At 49.2% G+C, this 20,989-nt stretch overlaps 2 protein-coding genes across 8 annotated transcripts in view; one reads left to right on the top strand and one right to left on the bottom strand.

Moving 5' to 3' along the window:
- Psmf1 (proteasome inhibitor subunit 1) overlaps positions 1 to 3,608 on the top strand; it is a 41,606-nt gene extending 37,998 nt beyond the window's left edge. For 5 of the 6 annotated variants that reach the window (XM_021254947.2, XM_004840646.4, XM_021254948.2 and 2 more), the window contains one exon: positions 191 to 3,608. In XM_021254947.2, the coding sequence (XP_021110606.1) occupies positions 191 to 438 (248 nt within the window). In that variant the 3' untranslated portion in view covers positions 439 to 3,608. The remainder of the gene's footprint in view (positions 1 to 190) is intronic. The other variant, XM_013070675.3, reaches the window with a different exon arrangement.
- Tmem74b (transmembrane protein 74B) lies at positions 2,510 to 19,646 on the bottom strand. 2 transcript variants are annotated; one of them, XM_004840647.3, is made up of 2 exons: positions 19,260 to 19,646; positions 2,510 to 15,721 (listed from the first exon to the last, which is right to left on the bottom strand). In XM_004840647.3, the coding sequence occupies exon 2, from the start codon at positions 15,678 to 15,680 to the stop codon at positions 14,982 to 14,984; it is 699 nt and encodes a 232-aa protein (XP_004840704.1). In that variant the 5' UTR covers positions 15,681 to 15,721; positions 19,260 to 19,646; the 3' UTR covers positions 2,510 to 14,981. The 2 variants fall into 2 exon arrangements, with proteins under 2 accessions (XP_004840704.1, XP_004840705.1); XM_004840648.4 differs by lacking the exon at positions 19,260 to 19,646 and adding an exon at positions 19,053 to 19,197.
- Positions 19,647 to 20,989: the final 1,343 nt, after the last annotated feature.

The following is a 20,989-nucleotide window of genomic DNA, read 5'->3' as shown; positions in this document are numbered from 1 at the left end:
CATTGGATAGATGGTACCATCCACATCAAATAGATGTGAAAATTGAGGCCCCAAGCATTAGGTAACTTAGCCAAAGTGTGAAAGTCACGAGTCAAACCCTGATAGTGTGTGGTTGTAAGCCCCATAGGCCACGTGCCCTGTGTGCCCTGCCTTCCATCACCCCAGCTCACAGCCCCTCTTTCCATTCCAGGCCCAACCCAGACCATCTCCCTCCGCCGGGTTTCGATGACATGTACCTGTGAAAGCCTCAAGAATGTAACATCCCAGCCTCCTTTCTACTCTCCCACAGCTGCCACCACTGGCCCCACCAGCAGCCGTGGTCTTATAGGCTGGGGGCAAGGGACTCTGCCCATGTGTTTGCAGACCAGCTGGGATTGCCTCCTTGCCCCTTCTCTAACACAAGGCACCTGCTGCACCTCCCCACCTGGCTGTACCTAGGTCCCAAAGAGAACTTGGTGTGTGTTTCAACAACAACTCCTCCCTGGTTCTTGCAGGAAACTCTGGCAAAGCACACCTTTCACCCAGTACAGCCCCAGTTGCAGCACTATAAGAACAGAACGCATTTTGGATGTTATTAAGAACCAAATGTCAATACAAAATTCATGTTGCCGGTTTCCCACTTTTCTTCTTTATTAACACACTGCTCCTTCCAGTTATGGAACTTCAAAATTTGAGTCTTTGTTGGGCTAAATGATTATTTTTCTATTCAAGGCCCACTCTTATTTCTCAGACTTTCCTTTCATAAGTTGTTGTTGATCCTGACATCACTAAAATGGACCTTAGTCAAGTTATGTAGATGGAAATGTGTGACTGGAAATGCCATAGGCCACACAGTGACTTTGACCAGAACAGGCACACTGTGGAAGACTGCAGTATTCTGGTGAGCGCAAAATACCTATATTGCTCCTGTTCTGGACCCATCCTCTTGGGACTGTCTGTGCCTGGGCAGCCATGGCCTATAAAAAGGAATAAACAGGGCAGACCCAGAGGCCAGTTTTGCCCCATAACTTGCTGAGCAACCCTAAGGAAATCGTGGGACATAGGAGGTGCCTTTCCTGCTCTAAAGCACTTTGGGGCTTCTTCCTGTGGAAGGCAACATCCCTGAGGACCTGGAGCAAGAGGAAAAGAGTGAAAGTTCAGGGCTTTATGTAGTACTTAAGCTACAGAGTCAGTAACTGTTTCTTGGCCTTTTTGGGGCTTGGACAGGAACACAAGCTCCATCTGAGTGGAGTGTGGTACTGAACTTCAGGAGCAGAGTCCAGCCTCTTGTGGATATGTCCTGTGTCCAGAACCCTCTGGCCTTTGGCATTCTCCAGGTCCTTTGCAGCCTGAGTCTATCAAGTATGAGCAATGCTGAGCTCCAGGGCTGCAGTGGAGAGAGTACCAGGCCAGGAGGCACAAGATTGAAGCACTTGGCAGTCCACATTTCAGCCATGTGTGGGTCCTTTACTCCTCAGCTCCCTGGATTCCATTCCCCAAATTAGGACATACCATCTACCTGTAGGCAGCAGCAGGCTACCATGGTCATTTTGAGATAACCATTAGGGGGGTTTCTGTAACTGAGAACTGCCTGTCCAGCAGGGCCAGGCCCAAGGGGGCTCACTAAGCACATACCTGGCAGTCCCCTGCAGTAACTGACTCCAGAAATGGGACTAGCCACTCTGAAGCTTTTCTGGAGAAAGACTTAGAGAATGGGCAAAGATACTAATGCCATCACTACTCATAACCTTCTCAAGGGACGGCAGGCGGATAGAATGTTGCTTTTGTTTTGAAATTGGACTAACCTGCAACCAAAAGGGTCTGGAGCAATTTGCTCATGAAAACTTTTTTAAGCATTTAAAGGAACATCAGATTAAACACTGTCAGAAATAGATACACGAAAGTTAGGTAACTTTGGGGAGTTTGACTCAAGGAAAAGAACATTTAAACAATAAATTTGCCATTTAGATTTCCTAATAACAAAGGTTAAAAAGATACATATGTGTGATATGACAAAAAATACACTGAATTTTTTTTAAAAATTGATACAGAAAGACATTGCCATTAAGTCCCCTCAAAATACTCCCCTGTGAAAAATTACGGTGATTTGTGTCAGGGAGAAATGAGATAGGAGATTAGGGTTTGGCAAAGCTGGCTGGGGAAGTAGGCATGACCTATTAATTACAAAACCTAGAAAATCTGCTCAGAACAGTTTCCACAGTCCTGCATGAGGACTTCTCACAGGAACTCGAGTAGGTTTTCAATAGGATGCCTAGATTTGACGTCAGCCTGAGGCGTGGGATCCCATTACCACCTGTCAGGATCCATATGTAGAAGTTTCACGGGTTTCTTTGAGATTTGAACGGTGTAAAAGGACACAGATACCAAGAAAAACTTGTTATTGTGGCTTTCTTCATGGTAGGTGACCCTGCTTTCTCCAGGCTGTTCTTTTATCTTGCTTTTCCTCTTCCTCTGCCCAAGCTTCCTCTGCAGAGCCAGTTTCTCTCTCTTCACTTTTACTTTTTCTTTCTTTTCTTTCTTTTTTTTTTTTTTGTACCAAACTTAGGACCTTGGGCTTGCACAGCAGGCACCAGAACTACTGAGCTAAATCCCCAGCCCTAAAAATAGTTTTATAGAAAGAGAATTCACACATCCATAAAGTTCACCCTTTTAAAATGTACAACCCACTGGGTTGTAATATATTTAGTGTTGTTCACCCATCACCGTATCTAATTCCTGAACATTTTTACCACCCCCAAAAGAAACTCCATATCCATTAGTAGTCACCTCCATTTTCCCTCTCCCAGACCCAGGCAACCCCTAGTCTATCTCTAAAAATTTTCCTATGCTAAACAATTCTCATAAATGGAATCACTCAATATGTGGCCTTTTGTGTCTAGTTTTTTTCACTTAGCATATTGTTTTCAGGATTCATTGATATTACAGCATATCTGTACTTCATTCCCTTTTTATGGCCAAATAATTCATTGATTGGGTATATCATATTTGTTTCTCCATTTGTCTTGATGGATAGTTGGGTTATTTCTACTTTTTGTCTGTGAATATGAATATATGAATGATGCTGTTTGTGAACATTCATGTACAAGTTTTTGTGTGGGCACATGTTTTCACTTGGGTATACACTAATGAGTGGACTAGCTGGTCCACATGGTAATGCAGTTTATCTTTCTGAGGAACTGCCAGAGTGTTTTCCACAGCACCCACCCCATTTCACATTCCCATCAGTAATGTATATTCCAGTTTCTCTACATCCATGCCATCTCTTGTTAATCTTCATCTTCTTACTTATACCTATTGGGTATCAAGTCATATTTCATTGTGGTTTTGTCCATTTAAAAAAATCTTTTGACCTAAGCCAAGTAAGGCATAACCAGAGCCACTCACCCTGGGGGAGCAGATCATGGCTTTGATGGTAGCCATGGCCAGCAAGTTACAGAAGAAGGGTTTGACTTAGGGATGTGGGCTTGATGTGATACAGGACAGATCCTTTCTCTAGGGAAGTTCCTGTGTGACCTTTTCAGATCTAGTGAGACTCACTTGCTCAGTTTGAAATTTCATTTGTTTATTGAGTGACTTACAAGTACAATAAAGGTCTAATTGTAAATCCTTGCCTTTTGGTGCTGAATTGTCATAGACCACTCATACTATTCCTGGGATGCACTGGCCTACATCCCTCGTAGCTTCTCCTTCCAAATCCTTAAAGCTGGCTGTGTTTCTCATTGTGTTTATCTACACAGTCTTGAACTTCTCTGAGCCGCCATTGTAAGTCATGAGTCTCTTAAGACCTTGACTCAAAGAATGTATGTTGCTCAAAATGAAGGCTGTGTTTCTGTGCTGGATGTCCAGCCCCTGTGGGCACATGGCTGAAAATTGGGTAGCAAATCCCACGCAGCGTCACTCTTTGGAACCCAGCTTTTCTTGTGACCTGTCATTAATGACATTTTGTTACTGATCCATGTCTCTCTTCACAGGAGGAAAAGTAGAATCTGTGGTGCAGTTCATATTCTCTGCTACCTAATCTTGTCCACTTTGGTGCAGTTCCAATATAGGCAGGTCCCATCATCAAAGAATTTCCCACATGCATATCCCCAACTTTCTGTGCCCTAAACCTTCCGTGCTTGGGGGCCACTGTTGACTTTTTGTTTCAAAGGAGAGGTTCACAAGCAGGGATCTCAGCGCCATCCTTCTTTGACACAATTCACTCCAGCTATGCTTTGCCCTGAATCTGTCCCTGAAGGTGGATCAAAAGGCAAAGGTGGTTTGGTTGGTGGTGAGGGGTAGTGAGGGCAGAGCCTACGATGCAAAAAACACCAGTTCCAGGAAGTCTTGAATACTCTCCACTGGTGGCAGTGCTGATGGGTGTGCAAAGTAAAAAGTCAGGCCTGGCATAGAGGTTCATGAGGCTGGCAGCTCAGTATAATGACACTAGGTGGCCAGGTGGCGGCTATGTTCAAGATGAGCACATACTGTATGTGCTGTGAGTCGCAGTATGACGGGGTCAGAGGAATGAGGGAGTGGGAGGCTCCTGCTGAAGTATTAGTTCTGGGGTTCAACTGTAGTAAATATTTTAGCCAAAAAAGATTAGGGTCCAGAGAATAGTGCAATCATGTCATTATCTGAGGAGTAGGAACTCCGAGTCACAGAGCAACTACCTACATGTGCACTAACTAGAAAGTGGATGCCCTTCATTTTGTCACTTCGACCTCCTTCAGCTCAGGTCTAAGTCCAAGGCTCAGTTAAATGCAATTGATTGTCTGCATCATCTCTCAAACCCTAAGATCCTGGGAAAATGTCTTTGTTCTCTTTTTCCCACCCTTGCCTTCAGGAAGGTATATTGAGACAGTGGTCTGGTAAACCAGTCTCCTGTTTCTGCATCATGGCCCACTATATAGATGGGTACCACACCCCTACTTGCCCAAGCCTCTCCTCAGATGCTTGCTCTAAGTGCACATTAGCACATCTTGGGCCCCAATCTATATCCACAAACAGCCTTCAAATCCATTTTTTTATGAGTTCCTCTTGTGATTCATAGGCTCACACAAGTTTGTGAATTTAGAAGGGAAGACTGCATGCTTATGACTGAGATCATGAGTGGTCCCACCACCTGGGATCTTGTTAGAAATGCAGAATCTCAGGCCCATCCCCAGTTTATTGAATGAGAATCTACACTTCAACAAATTCTCCGTGAGATTAATCTATATGTTAAAGTTTGAGAAACTGTCCTTTTCCTTCACCTGGATATCAGAGGCAAATAATTGAGCCAATCAGTCTCCTTGGTTGATGGTACATATGATTAGTGCATGCAAGAACCTTCTCATTTTAAGATTGCCCTGACTGAACCCCCAGTATCCACTCCATTCCCTTACCCCTGGAGATCACTCACATGTGTCTTGTGTGTGTCTTTAAATATCATACATTGTCTCTTCAAATCATAACAATAATGAGATATTACCTCTATTTTCTAGACCAGAAAGAGTTTGAAAAGATCTGATAATTTGCTCAGTCAGGTAGGCATGGGTTGACTGTGAGCACTCATTTGTCAGTATGTGGCCTTCACCTGTAAAATGACCATCACCCCTGTCTACAGGATTGGTGCAGGCTCCCACCAAACAATGTGACTTAATAGCAGGTAGTGGGGGAAAAAAGATTTAAAAAAAAATAGCAGGTAGTGGAGGGCTCAGTGGGTGCCAGCTGCTATTATTACTGACTTCATATTACTGAGGTAAGGATGGGGCTCAAGGAGAGACTTGGGCCAACCTCAGAGCAGGAAATAAGCATTTACCTGGTGCCCACAGTATGCTTCTTATCTCATATAGACCTCACAAACTAAAGATAAACACTGCTGGCAGCCTTACTCAAGGTGCTGAACATACCCCTGAAGAGTGTTAGAACTGGGTCAGCGTCTTCATTCCAAAGTCAATGCTCTTTTTAGTAGAACTGCTGTGCCCAGGCCTCACACCCTGGTCCAGTGAAGATCATGGGTTGCTGGGCAAAACCTATGCCAGAAGCTGAAAATGAGTCAGGACTTGTGTGAGAAAGGAAAGGTGCTGAGTAATCCCCAAGATGGTCTTAGACTCCGAAGTTGATCCTATTCACAGTGTTTCCCAGATTCTGGAACACTTCTGCTGGCAGCCCCCAGGTAATGAGCATTTGAAACCACCAGCAGACCTTCATTTTGCAGGGAAGGAAACATCCTGGAAACCCTCTATGAGATTGAGCTTCTAAGAGGCTAGTTTGGGCTGCATGGTTGGGGTGCAGGGCTCTGTCACCTGGGCCCTGTGCTGCTCACTTTGGCTTTCTGAGTAAACAGGATGAAATCTACTTTTTCCCACTGAACAAGTGAAAACGCAAGCCCAAGCAGATGAATGAGAGTGAGTTTCCCAGGGCAACATAGACGACATAAATCCTGGCTCTAAGTCCCAAGGCTTTCCCAGTGAACGGTGAGCAAAACGGTCATGGAGGCTCTGAGTGACAAAAATATGAGGATTCCCTTCCCTTCCAGTTCTTTGTTCCCTCAGTGAGGCCATTAGGAAAGCAGCATATCGGTTCAGCACCCTGGTCAGCGCCCATCTGTGACACCTCACAGAAGAGGGTTTACCCAGACTGCTGGTTCCAATCCAGGATGGCCCACACGTCGGACAAGAAGAATCCCCGCTTGCAATACAAAGCCCTACTCTCTCCCCTCCCTTCAGATTCACAGCAGCAGTCTCATCCTTCAAGCTGCTTGGTTCCCAGAATGTAAATTCAAGTGAGAATCCATTGAGAGCAATGGGCAAGAGGCCTGAACCACATTAACCATGGCAAGTCTTTAGCTCTCCTATCTATAAAGTAAAGGCAAGGGTGGACCTGACTGAGATCCTGCCCATCTATGAGATTCCATGAATAAATTGACCATGGACTGCTTCAGTCTGCACAGAGTGGAGTGGAGAGTCCACTGTTGAGTTCTCCACAGGGTTACCAATTCATAGGCAAGTCATGGGCCTCAAAGTGGCCCATTATGCTCCAACCAGCCTGCATGTTACTAAACTTGCTAACACATATGATGGCATATTATTAAATTTGAGTCTTGACTCTGCTGTTCACCAGCTGTGTGACATTTGACAAGTCACTTAACCTGCCCATGCCAAAGCTTCCTCATCTGTAAAACAGGTAATGATAGGAACTTCTTTGTAGGCTTGAGTTTTATTCTTTTTTTTTTTTTTTTTTTTTTGGTACTGGGGATCGAACTTGGGACCTTGCACTTGCAAGGCAGGCGCGGTGCCACTGAGCCATGTCCCCAGCCCAGGCTTGAGTTTTAAATGAACTAGTAGATGTAAAGACATAGAAGAGGGCCTAATACCCAGAGAACACTGTATATTGTTTTTAAAAATGAATGATCTAAGGTTTACGTAGTTCGTTGCAATGTAGAAACATGAAATGTTTTTATCTAACTGACCTGTCAAATCCTCCTTTCTCATCTCAACGACTAAGGCCCAGCCAGTAACAAGCTTGTCAGTTTGATTTCAAACTTGATTTCAGTCAGTTGAAACTTTCCAATTCATACCCAGTCCCAAGCAGTCTACCCTGCCCTCTTCTGGGCCCTTACTCTTGCAGGGTGTGGATGGGCAGGAGGAAGGAGAAAAGCCAAGTGTCTTTGCTGCCCTCTCATGATGATGCGGATGAGAAGAGGTTGGCTTACTCTTACTCATACTAGGTTTTGGGGATTTGTTGGTTTTTTGTTTTGATGCTGAGTCTGTATTGGGCTCTACACATAATTGGTGAGAGCTTCATCCTGGACCATCAGAGACCGTGGGAGTTTCTGTCCAGTCCACTAGAGGCTCAGAGTTTTTGCTGGGCTGCGAAGTCACCTGTGCCACTCCAGAGCCTCCTCTCTCCTTCCTACATCAGCAGCTGGAGCCCCTAAAACACCAGGGTCCTCCACCTACCTTTTCAGACCTCAGACACTGGGAGGGAGCACAGGACTTCCTCATCCCTCCACCCCAACACCACCACCCTTTCAAGCTGGCATAAGTGGTCTCCATGGGCCTCCCACCCCAGGAATTCTCCAGGTCAGAAAGGGACCTTGATTCCCTGTTCACAGACACCTCTGAGCTTCAGAAGATACAGTCAATCCTCTCAGGAATATTCTTGTATTTTTACCTATTCGGTGCTGAATTTCTGAACCCTGGCACTGAGTAGCTGCTTGAATCTTCATTGAAGGAATGAATGAAGGATACTTGGATGAGCAACTCTCAAGTGATCTCACAGCTCAGCAGTTCTCTAGCCAGGAGGCAAGAGGTCAATCTGGGGTGTCCTCATGTATACAAGTGATTGAGTAAGCTCTGGAGGAGGGATGCAGATGTCTGATCCAGCAGCTGGCTGGGCCCTCCTTTGACCCCAGGCAGGGGATAATCCCTTGCAGGATCTCTGTCCCCACACCAAGTCCAACTGTTTGGCTGTTTGTGAAAAACCAGAGCCTATAACCACAGGGCAACAGCCAGCCAGAGCCGAAGCAGGCACCCCCTTTAATCCTACCACTGCCTTCCACAGCCACCACTGTGTTCACTGTCATCACCTGCTGAGCCCTGCAGGCATTTGCACTTGGGCCTCTGCTTTCATCTCTGATGGGGGAGCATGAGGACTCCTAGAAGAACTTACCTCCAGGTGCCTAGCCCCCATGAGTAGCTTCAAGGAAAGGAGATATGGACACAGGGGAATAAAAAAGAAGAGGAAAGGAAGAGTTTAGAAGAAGAAAAGATGGGGAGGGAGAGATGGTGTTTTCTGAATGTCATTGGCCCTAAGTCAGGACTTGCTCACACTGGGCTACCTGGGAAGAGGTTGGCATGGCAGCCACCTTCTTCCCTAGCCTCCTTGCTCCCCTGGGGCCAGCTTTCCTACCAGGAAAGCAGGTTGATGAGTTTCCTTTCCCTCACTAACCTCATAAGCCCAAGAGACCGGCAGACACCACCTTGACCTTGGTGTTTTATAGGCCAAGTGGGAATAAGCCATAGAGATGGAGCTCTGGAGCCCAAGGTCATGTCTTCTTGCCTGCATCAGGAGTCCTGAGAAGAGGGCAGGGGATGCTTGAGCACACAGTGTCAGTGTCATCTGTACAATGCCTTAGACATCCAAAGACTCTTCCTGCCCCACACAGCTGCAAGCGATCACAGGGTGAACAGAAACCTCACCCCATGTGCCATGCACAGTAGCTGTCTTCACAGTTACCCTATGACTTACACATTGTGGCTGTCCCCCTCCTGCAGACAATGAAACACAAGTGCTCACTACAGCCTCTGCACTGCTGCATGCCCCTCTCACACTCCTGCACACCTCCCTTCCGCCTGCCCCAGCACAGGACACACCTAGCTGCCAAGGCCTCTGACTTCTGCTCATGCTGTTCCTCTTTGCCCAAACACTGTTCTTTCTCCCTACTCTCACCCCACCCCAGATTTTGCCTAAGTGTTTCGGAGTCCTCTTAGACATACCTTCCAGGAATGCCTTTCTGACACCAGCTCCATCAGGTGTTTTCTCTCCATAATCGCAAAGACATACAACCCCTGGGCATCATCCTTTCCAGGAGCATTCATACTGCCCCACTTCCCCAGATAGCCTGGACACCAAAAGGGCAGGAGCTGTGTGCCCACAGTGCCTGGGCCAGAGAATCTAGAGCAGGTGTGAATGAATGAGCCAACATTTACCATGTAATTAGGAAGTGCCAGGCCCTATGCTAAGAGCTTAACAGGCCTCATCTCCAGCCTGTTATTAGCAGTGCATTTATAGATGAGGAAATGGGCTAAGAGGCATGAAGCACCATCAAGCACACATGCAGTACATCCCTCAAGGCAGTGGCTCACACTCATCTGATGGACAATTGCAATGGACTTCTCCATGGGCCTCTGCCTACCATCCCTCTGAGGTTCAAGTAGGGGTAAAGCACAGAAGTTTTTGGCCCCCTGGGAGGTGGAGGGAGGCAATCCTGGTACCCTCTGGACCATGAGGTGACCTGGTGCTGGCCATCTGTTTGTGGACAACTCAGTCCAAGAAGAGGAAGAATCTGGGGAAAAGGATGTTTGGGACAAAGACAAGAAGATACAACAGGGCCAGAGTTGTTACTGTCTCTCTAGGCTCTGGCCACTGGGGCATTGGCTCCTCAAAGAAGAGGTTTGGAAATTTGGGACCCTCTTGGCTAAATCCAGATCTAATCCAACTCCACTATAGTCTATCACTAAAGGTACCCAACACCTGACCAATAAATGCTAACATGTCTCCGCTGACAAGGTGCTCCTTACCACTCCAAAGCAGGCAAGATCTCAACATCTCTTTCCTCTGGCTGAATCTACCTCCTGGGGGGCAATAGAGGGTGTCTGCTCTCAAGAAGAAACAAACAGGTCCAGCATGAGGGCATCTCCCTGCCTTTGCAGTGCTCCTGACACCCTACATTCCTCCTGACAGAACCCCACCTGTGGATTCTTCCTAATGCCCCCTTCTTCCTCCTCCTGTCCTGACAGAAGACACCATGGTGTCAATTTTGGCAAGTCAATTTTGAAAGCAGGAAGGTTTCCAGTTTTCCTCTGGAAGACCAGAGAGGTAGATCCATTTACCCAAAGGCCCACAAGAAATGAGTGACCACCAGGACCTGGCTTGCCTGGTTTCCAGCCCAGGACTACTGTCCCTTCCTGAAATGCTAGAGTGGAAACCCTCCTGGACATCCCTCTTCCTGCCCCTAAAGGAGGGAGTGGAAAGGACAGACAGTTGCCTGGCTTGGGGAGGGGACAAGAGGCTGCTGCTGTGAGGTCACCATGCTGGGAACTGCATGGCCCATGGCTGAGGAGAAAAAGAAAACATCATCACTCATCCAGAGGATTCCCTGGCTTGGCGCCACTTCTTCAGGGTATGTGTCCTTGGCTTCTGAGCAAGGTCAGATAGGAGAGAGCTATATGTGTGTGGAGAGGGTGTGTGCATGTGAGGATATGCATCACAGTGTGTCCTTATGCATGTGTGCAGGCGTGACCAAGTGTCTATGTGCAGGGAGGAGGACATTCTGGGAGAAAAATCTCAGGAAAAGCAATGCTTATTCCCAAGAGGGAGCGATACTGGGAAGGTCTCAGGCAGCAGACACTGTCAGCAGGGAGACTCACAGGATACCTGCTGAAAAATCGAGCAGAGGTGACAATAGGTACTGGGGTTCCAAAGGTCCAGGCTTGGGTGCTTCAAGCCCTCAGATAGGGGAGAATCAGGCTTCTAAGCACCGAGCAACTGTCTCACAGGTCTAGCTGGCACCTGGCTGCGTCCTGACAACTCCTCCACATAAAGATGTACCAAGCCCCAGGGAGAAGAGGGCAAATGGGCTGCAGCAACAGGGTCCAAGAACAAAATAAGCCCCTCAACACCTCCTGGTATATGATCTTCCATATCACTGATTCCCACCCCAAGCCAGGGTTCTAGGAGGACAACTCAGTCTCCAAGCAGGGTCTGTGAGGCTCTAGGACCCCGAATAAGGCCCAGCTACCCTGGAAGCCATAAGAAACTTGTGACATTCATTCACTCATAAAAACAAACAAACAAACAAATACCTACTGTGTGCGTCAACCACTGTTTCTTGAACTAGGAGAGCAGCTTGAACCAGTGAGACCAAATGGTTAGCCCCAATGGAGCTTGCAATCCAATGGGGGAGGCAGTGGGAAAGACACACAATAAGTAAGTAAAGGGCACAGCTTGCTGGTGGTGATTAGCAGGTAAGGAGAAGAGGGAGTGAGGTTGAGGGTGTGGCTTTAAAGAGAGTGGTCAGCAAAGGCTTCAGTGAGATTATGTTTGAATAAGGCCCCGAGGTGGTGAGGGAGTGGGCCTTAAAGACAGTAAGGGGACCAGCCTTCCGCATGAAGGAAATCGCTTGTGCAAAGGCTTTGAGGCTGGAGTGTGCCAGGCAAGGCTGAGGAATGGCAGAGTGTGAGTGTGGCTGGTGCAGAGTGAGTGAGAGACCAGAGGTGGGAAATGAAGTCAGAGAAGCTCAGGAGTCAGACAGTGCAGGGCATTGTAGGCCACTGTGAGGGGTGGACCCAGATTTGGGGAAAACCTAAAGCTTAAGAAATATGAGGGGAAATCCTTAAAAATGAAGTAGGATTGCAAATACCAGACTACTTAGTACCACAAAAGGAGCTTGAGGGATCCAGACATATGTGTGACACTTGTCTTGCTGTAAATCCACCTCTGGCTGCAGTGAGAATGTAGCTTTTCCTTGGAGTGAGAAGGACACTCAAGAGTTTTGAGCAGATGAGCAACATGAGCTGTCCTCTCAACAGGCTTGGAGAGCAGAGGACTCTGGTTAACTGGGGACAGGAGCTGGGCAGGAAGCAAGTCAGGACACCAGTGAGAGACTAGCCAGGCAGTGGCAGGCAAGGAGTGAACAGTGATCAGATTCTGAAAACACAAGTGACAAGATCTGTGAATGGGTCGGATGTGAGCTGTGAGAAGAGGCAGAAGGGCTCACCCTGAGATTCAGGCCTAATCAAGTTAGCCCAACTGAGATGGGAAGGAGAATACCATCTTCCTGAATCCCAATCTCAAAGAGGCAGAGTAACTTGCCCCAGGTCACAGAGCCAGTAAATGGCAGAGCCTGATTCAAACCCAGGTCTTCCCAACTGTGAAATCAGTATCTGCTCAGATACATGGGGAAAAGCCTGGGTTTGGGGCCCTAGTAGCAGCTCGTGGGTGTGAGGCATGTTCTGGTAGCCACAGGAGCCCCCAGGACAGTTCCATACCTAACCCCAAAGAACTGTAAATACAAAGAAAGTTCTCAGTGCTCCTTGCTTTTGCCAGACTCCTTCATAAAGCTGTTTCTTATCCACCAGCTGGGAGATCTCAGCTGCACACTTGGGGAAATGTTTTTGGAATCTCTCAAGTTTTGTTAATTCACTGACAAGGTAATGACTGCCTTGATCCATTACACACATTTTCTAAAGGAGTTTCTACATTAGAATGCAAAGCAGGACTTTCTGGCTTGGAGAAAACCTGAGATTCCTGGGATTTAATCTCCTAACAAACTTATCCCCTAAATACAATTCATTGCATTTAAACTGGTAAGAATTGATGGTCCCAGATGCACTCTCTCCACAGATTTAGTATCCAAATAAGTTTCCCACCGTCACAGTAATCCAAATGGCTCGGATTGATATCTTTATTATCATCATTATGGACTTAAAAAGCCTTAGCCCATCATTTGGGATGCTCAGTTCCCCTGGAGTTCAACTAGAAGGGGTCATGCCATCTCTGCTGCTGTCTTTGCTTGGAGCCTGCAATAACTGCACACATCTACCCATCTAGAAACCCAGGACCTGTGCATCATTCATCTTCTTGGGCTTTGTTCTTTTCTAACCATACCCTTTCCACACCATGACAGAACCCAGGAGGCCAAGCTAAACAATCTCAGTCCTTTCAGCCCTCCCCCAACTCTGCTCCCAACAAAAACTACCAGCAGGAGCAGATATTTGATCTGTCTCAGAAGCTGTGAGCCCAGATGTTCAGCTCAGTGGATCGAAGGCTCATGTTACTGGTAATGACAGCCTATAGACCCCATGTCCACCCCAGCCTCCCACCCTGGAGATAGTTAGGATCCATTCCCACGTGGACAGCCTCGAGGATGTACGTGGGACCTGCTTAGAAGCAAAGTCTCAGTGAAATGGGCCCTTCAGAGCCTTTATACCAGTGGCCCAGAAGGCATTCCAAGCCCTCTAGGGATGCCTGGACTGGACAGTGCCTCCTCCCAGTCCCCAAATGCCTGCCTACATGTCCTTGCCACCAAGAACCTCCCTTGTCAGAAGCTGAAAGAGAGTTTGGAAGGAGCCTGGAAACATTCCACAAGAGAAAGAGAACAAATGATAATCAACATGGCCAGAGTGTCCAGGCCACCTCAATATACCTGATTTCTCTCCAAATAAATTGTGGCTGTACTTTACTACTAAGAGAGGAAGCAGGAAGCTACAAATTCAGTGTTTTAAGTTTTTTTTTTCTACTAGCAGAATGAGGTCAGGCCCAAGAAATACTACTGAGAAGGGAAGATGATAAAGGCCTGTGTCACACCCACAAAAATACAACAAAGTCCTCAAATACAACAAAGTGCTCATACTTTCTTGTATAAAAGATCTTTCATGCCCAGAGGATGGGTGAAAACTGTGCACCTAGCTCCGTAAAATATGCCACTGCAGAAAAATAGTCACTCCCAGAAACTAGACCTCAAAACCAAAACCAGCCTGTGGCAAACTGAATAGAACCCATCCAGCCTCTTAGGCTTTTTAGCAGGACTGTGAGAGTAGCTGGCTTCCTCACAGTGGTGGTCACCAAGGTGGGGCCAGAAAATGGCATGAAGAATGACCAGTGCCTAGAAGATACCTCTTCTTTTGAAGGGGTAGCCACAGGTGGAGACTGGGTTCCTATTCCTAGGGCAGAACCAGCGTGAGCGATCATCAGTCCAACCCTCTTGCTTGACAGAGAAGAGCAACTAAGGCTTGAAGAGGGGAGGGTTGCAGTTCAGTCAGTGGGGTGCCACAGGAGGTCACCCCAGTGCTGCCCTCTCCCTTACTATGAAGCTACTTCCCAGACGGTCAGGGCTGAAGGGTGCCCCTCAAGTCACCTAATACCATCACTTAGCCAGTGAGGATACAGAGGTCCTGGAATTCCCTATGGCAGGAGGAACAGGATAGACAATCTTTCAAACAGCTCCCAACCCTCAAAAATGCCAAGAAACCTCTTCTAAGAGCAGCAGTTTCCAAACTTTGTATTTTTAGCAGCAGAAGCCATCTTCCAAACAAAATCTTATGCAAAACCTCAAGCTACAAAACAGATCAGCAGGCGCTTGCCTGAGTGGGGCCTGGGCCAGGCCCCAGGCTCCCCCTCCAGCACCCTAGACTCCTTCTACTGGGCCCTGTGCGGAGCTGTTTGGAACCCCAGGCCTTTCTGGGGCCCTCAGAGCTCTGGAGCTAATGCATCCAGATAGAGTGGGCTTTTATTTAAGACCCCTGGAGGGTATGGCTGGCCTCCGAGACTTGGATAAGTTCGTTCTCCACCAGTGCTTGGCCCCTATCCCCATTTAGCTGTCTCATGCGAAGGTTAATGGAGCCATAGGTCTTCCTGGGGCCTCTGCCAGGGACGAAGGTCCTCCTGCGGTACAGCTCACCCTTGCACAGGGAGATCATGAGCAGCACTGACAAGAGCATGCCGCCCACTGTGAGCAGCCCCAGGCCCGCGATGATGCACTTGTCCAGGTGGGAGCCCAGGCGGGCATAGTACATCTCTAGTCGCTCCATCTCCCTTGCAGTCACTGTGTCCGGGTTTACGCGGGCCTCACGGGGGATGGCATATGCTGTTACCACCAGGAGGATCCCACTCACCAGGAAAACCAGAGCAGAAACGAAGCCATAATCCACAGGGCGGCTCACGGGCTCCAAACCTGGCCCTTCCTCTGAATATAGGGACAGATCGTCCCGCTGGGACCGGGGCAGTGAGGAAACACTCCCCAGGGGACTGGGGGAGCTGCCCAGTCTGGCATCCCCAGGGTTCTGGAAATTAGTCTCATGCTCCTCTGAGGTGAAACAGGCATTCTCCACCCCAGCCCTCGGTGGGGCCACTGGGCCCAGTGGGGCCGGTCTCCTTGGGACCTGAGGACCATTGCTCAGTGTCTTCAGTTCCAGACCAGGGGGAGATGCCATTGAAGAGGAAGACCCCAGCTCATCCCTTGGCCCCTTGACAGCTAGAAGAGAAAACAGAAAGCCAGTTGAATTGAATAAACCTCTACCAAGTACTGCTGGCACGGGACATTGCATTTGTCCCTGGGCACACTTGCAACCTGGAGTGCTATGCATGCCAGGCTCTAGCTCCACCACTGATTAGCATATAGTTTTGGGCAATCCATTTATCTTCTCTGGGCCTCAGTTTTCCCATACATAAATTATAATAATACCACTACTTCCTACTGCACAAGGCTGATATAGGGGTTGTGACAACCTATGTAGAGTACTCAGCAGCGTAAGTGTCCAGTAAGTATTAGTGGCAAGATATTATTATGCTGGAGTAATTTGGACAGAGTCCCTGTCAGGTTCAAATCCAAGTTTCCCCAGTTGAGCCTAGGCAAGTGATGGGAGTTCCTCTTCAGACTCAATATTTTCATCTGTAAAACAAGAAATAAACAAAATGCCTTCCTCATGAGGTTGTTGTAAAAATTTCATAAATTAATGTACACAAGGCCCTGACCAGTTAAACCAATGGACATTGTTGTACAAGGAGAGGATGATGTGGCAGGGAGAGCGGTGTTAGAGATGACTAAGGTGTTATGTGAAGAAAGAAGGGAAAGCAGGGGAGCTTCTGGGAGTTGATGTCATTTGAGCCAGACCTCAGAAGAAGAGTGGGAAATTCCCCAGCAGTCAAGGGGATGAGGGTATTCTGGAAGGATCAAGGGTGATTCCAAGGCTGGCTGGAGCCAGCTCACAAAGGACTAGGATAGCCAGGCATTAGAGCAGGGAGTGTGGGGATCGGCTGGGTCAGAAGGTGGGACAGATGGTTTAGAAGAGACAGAATAGAGAACAAGGTCCAAAAACGAAGCCAACAGGTTGGGGTGGCCTGGTAGATTAGGCTACAGGAAAGGCGCAGTCTGAGGTCAAACCACATGCCTTTATGTAAACAGTGGGGCTGGAGGCCTGGACCTGGAGGGCTGGGAGGGGAATGAGAAAAGGGTATTCTCTGTGCTGCAAAGCAGATCTCCTCCACCCCGCACCTACATCCACACCACAGAACCAGACACACAGCATGTGTGTGGCTTGCCATCAGAGGGCACCGACTCAGTCCATGGGCCAGACTCGCCCCCCACAGCTTTGTTTTGCTTTGCTTCTGGCCTATTCATTTGTTTTTGATGAATTCATTGCCAATATATACAGAGCAAAAGATTTTACAATTTAAACTTTGGATCCCTGGATTCTCTTGTAAAATGGAAGAATATGATCACACTGGGCTCCCCTCCCCTCCCAACACTCAGCAGGACTTGGCCATCTGACCCTCCCTTAGCTAGGTCTAGACTCTTCCCTACTGCCCCACCTCAGCCCCCCTCCCCACCTAGCATGTGTCATTCTTGCTCCTACACCAGCACCATAAACACTCTGATGCCCTGAAGGCACATACATCCTGGGCTCCTGGCACAGGAATACAACACCACCTACCCACTCACACACCCTCACACTCCAGGCACAGAGACTTTCAGGTGAAGAAAGGCTCCCATGGTCTGGTTCTCTAGTGTTTATACTCAATGTGGATTCTGTGCATTTTCTAGAGCTCTGTGTGTGTGTGTGTGTGTGTGTGTGTGTGTGTGAAAGAGAGAGAGAGAGAGAGACAGAGAGAGACAGAGAGAGCTGAATATGAGCACATGAATGAAGTGAGAATGAATGAAACTCCAAAAGGCTTAGGGCAAGAAGGTATATTTTCCAATCTTTCTGAACTTTCTTCCAATATGAATTTGCAGCAGACATCTTCTCTTAGCACACATAGGGCCTTTTACCTGAGCACAAGGCTTGTTTCTGACAACTCTTTTCTGTCACTACATCCCTCTTTCCAGAGTTCCCATGTAATAAATATTCCCTGAGGACCTACTACCTGCTGGCCCTGTTTGGGGCCCCTCAGTCAGGAATATCTTGTATAACCCTCACCACCCCCATGATGTCAGGAACCATAGTTTTATAAAACAGAGCCAAGATCTCATGGGATGGATGTGGGGACCAGGAGTTCTCTAAGAATTACTAGCTCCTACAAACTTGCAAACCCACACGCTCCTGTGCTCCTCCAGTCCTGCAAGCTGGGAGATATCTAAATTCCACTTAGGTGCCCAGGCCCCTGCCCAGACTGCTCACTTCTCAGTAACTAGACAGGAAGGTGGAGAGGGCTGGTTGGCTTTTCATTCTTAGGACCTCAAGTCAAAAACAGGGCACAGCAATGAGTGCTACTTGGGCAATCAGATGTACCACCCCTGCCAGGCCCTTGGCACCTTCCACAGAACACAGCTCCTAGTGTGGACCCCTTCCCCAGACTGACACATTGGGGCCTCCATATCCCAGAGGAGATCTAGGACACCCAAATTCTTAGAGGGGAGCTCTCTTTCACCCTGCAGAACTCAAAACTTTTTCCTTAGGATGCCTGAATGAGGGGGCAGAGAAAAAGGAGCTCTCCCCACTCCAGCATTATAATGTTTCCCTGCCAAGGGTTCCCATGTCCACCAGTTCCACAAGGCCATGCCCATCAATTACCCAAGAATAAGCAGAGGCAAAGTGACACAGATGCCCCTGCTCACTATTCACACCCCACAACTGTATCAGTTACTCCAGTTCCATCTGCAGGGGGCAGGTCCTGAAAGATTCACTCCAGTACTTCAGTTCTACTCTCACCCCGCCCCCTCATTTCTACAGCACTATCCACAGACTGGGGAAGCCAGCAGTGTGCCACTCTGGTAACCAGGAGAGGGTATAGCTGGTTACAGAGAGATGAGGCGGGAAGAGAATAAATTACCCCCAAGGACTGCTAAGATCCAAGCCAGATCCACCAAACCCCGCCGAGGCCCAACACCCCACCCATGGCGCACACTGGCACCTGGGGAGACAAGGGACGCGCAGCGAGGATGGATGAAGCCTCACAAAACCCAATCGATAGACACACGCGCGAGTTGTACACAAAGCCTCGGGGTGCGCAGAAACGCACGGGCAGTTCCACGCAGTCATATCCAAAGTTCTGCGCGGAAACCTCAGCATCCGGGCCGCCCACTGCACCTGCGCGCCCGTGGGCCCGCAGTTCACACCCTCTGCTCCTGCCCTTGACCACAAACGCCACGGCCCCGACCAGGCCGGCCTCGGCCCCGCAGCGCCCACAAAAGGGCGGCCGGGAAAGGCCGGGCTCCGGGGGGGGGCCCGGCGTGCGCCTGGGTCCCCTCACCGCGTGTCCTTCGGCGGGTTGCTAGGTCAGGCTACTGTCCTTCGCTGCCACTCCCCGCCTCCGGCCCTCTGCCTGAAGCCCCCCTACCCGCCGCAGCTGCCTCTCCGAGCCAGTACCTGTGCGGGGCCTGCCTGCCTCCCCATGCAGGGCGAAGGGACCGGGCGACCAACGAGCGAGGGCGCGTCCTCCCGGGCATCCGCCACCTCCCACAGCCCCCACCCGTCCGCTCTGGTCTTTGCTGCGGCTTGGCCCAGCCGCCGTTGCCTCGCCCTCCCCGCTCCCGCCCCCTGCTCGGCCCCGCCTGGCTGCCGAGACGCACGTACCTGCTAGCGCCACACGGGGCTACACCGCGGCGGTGGCTGCCGTTGGGGGCCTCCGCGGAGGGAGGGAGCGAGGGAGAGACAGACCGGGAAGGGGCGGGAGCCGGGATCCTCCAGCGCCGCGAATCGAGCTCCGCCCGCGGCCGGCGAGGGCGCTCGGAGAGTTAGCGCGGGGAGGGACCGGGAGTGGGTGAGGGACTAGGGTGAGGGCGGAGGGATGCGTGTCCCTCCTCGTCTCCCTCCCCTCGGAGCGCATCTATCTCGCCTGCGCCCGGCTGGTGGAACCCGGGCTCCGAACCCGCGGCCCCGGGGCTCGGGAACTGGGAGGGGGGAGGGGCTGAAGACTCCTCCTCCTCCCTGGGGAGGCCCTGAGGCGCCGAGCCCAGGTGCCCGCCCTCCCCCTACACCTACCCCCCCACACACACACACCCACGCACACGCACACGCAGACACACACAATCCCGGGTAGGATCTAGGTCCCCTCTGAGATACACACGTCCAGAATCTCCTCTGGCGAGTCGGGCTCCATAGCCCAAGGGCGCCACCTGAAGGCTGAAAGGAAGCGTGTGGGGGAGCCCCTGACTCTTGGCTGTGGGACGAGGATGTTCTGGGAGTTAGCCGGTGGCCACACTCGCCGATCTCCAAGGGCCGGCTGCAGCGCCTCCTCTGTTGAGAAGCTCACCGGCCGCCACGCACACACCTGCACCCCAGCGGCCCCTCCATCTGGGCTTTCCCGTCGCCTGCATTAGTGCCCTTATCTCTATTGTGATTTTCTGTTGAAGGGCAGCCTCCTCCATCAGACTGGCAGCCTGGAGAACAGGCCCCAAGCCCCATCCCACAGACCCCAGAATGGAGGTGTGGTGAACAGGCAGTGTGTAGGATAACTGCCTCTTCTTCTTTCCTGGAAAAGGCAGAGAGGAAAGGTGTGTTAAAGCGAGGAAAGCGAGGGGCCAGGAGCAAAGAACTCAGGGAGACCTAGAGGTTTGGGATAACCAAACCTTTCCTTTTTTGCAAGTAAATTTGACGTTTGGTTACTTGTCAATATCAGCAGATATACAAAATGAGCCTGGAGCATCTTACAGTGCCAGGAAATTTTTAAAAGTTCAACACACACACGCATGCCGCACGCACACAGTCTCATGGTGGGTATCAAAGGACATAAGGCAATTTAAAGACCTCTCAATGGCCATAATGAGAAGTTTGAATAACAAAATAAAGTAATATTGGATTGTAACAAAATATAAATATCCACGGGTTCATACTGATATAAATAACTGAACAAATAAATGAGTAAATGAAGAGAAGAGATAAATTTCCCATGCAGAATTCCAAATAGGTACCTATTTGGTCCCCAAGGAAGGAGGCCATAACCCCTGAATCCTTAAGTGTGGCTTGCATAGTAACTTCCTTTCCAAGTGTACAAGAAAGAGTGGAAATTGAATTTGCAGTGGAGAACCCTGACATACCTGGTTACCTCAGCCAGGTGGCCATGCTCAACATCAAGAGTCAAGTCATGTTGACAGTGTCTACACTTGATATGACTTGGTACAAATGGTGCATTCTTTCTGAGGCCTTCAATCCCCAACCCATGACCCCAATCTAACCATGAGATAAACATCAGACTAATGCCAACTGAAAGATACTCTTTTGTTTGTTTGTTTGTTTTGGTACCAGGGATCGAACTGGGGTCCTTGTGCTTGCGAGGCAGGCATCAGAACCACTGAGCTAAATCC

Source organism: Heterocephalus glaber, unplaced genomic scaffold, assembly GCF_053883595.1.
Source record: "Heterocephalus glaber isolate CG9 unplaced genomic scaffold, H.glaber_assembly_v1.0 deba00001532, whole genome shotgun sequence".
Lineage (NCBI taxonomy): Eukaryota > Metazoa > Chordata > Mammalia > Rodentia > Bathyergidae > Heterocephalus > Heterocephalus glaber.
The sequence above is the reverse complement of the archived record's forward strand: the minus strand, read 5'-3'. Positions and strand labels throughout refer to the sequence as shown.

What these genes read in the sequence shown, in the direction of transcription:
- Tmem74b (XM_004840647.3), bottom strand. Translation starts at nt 15,680, where the DNA reads ATGGCATCTCCCCCTGGTCTGGAACTGAAGACACTGAGCAATGGTCCT.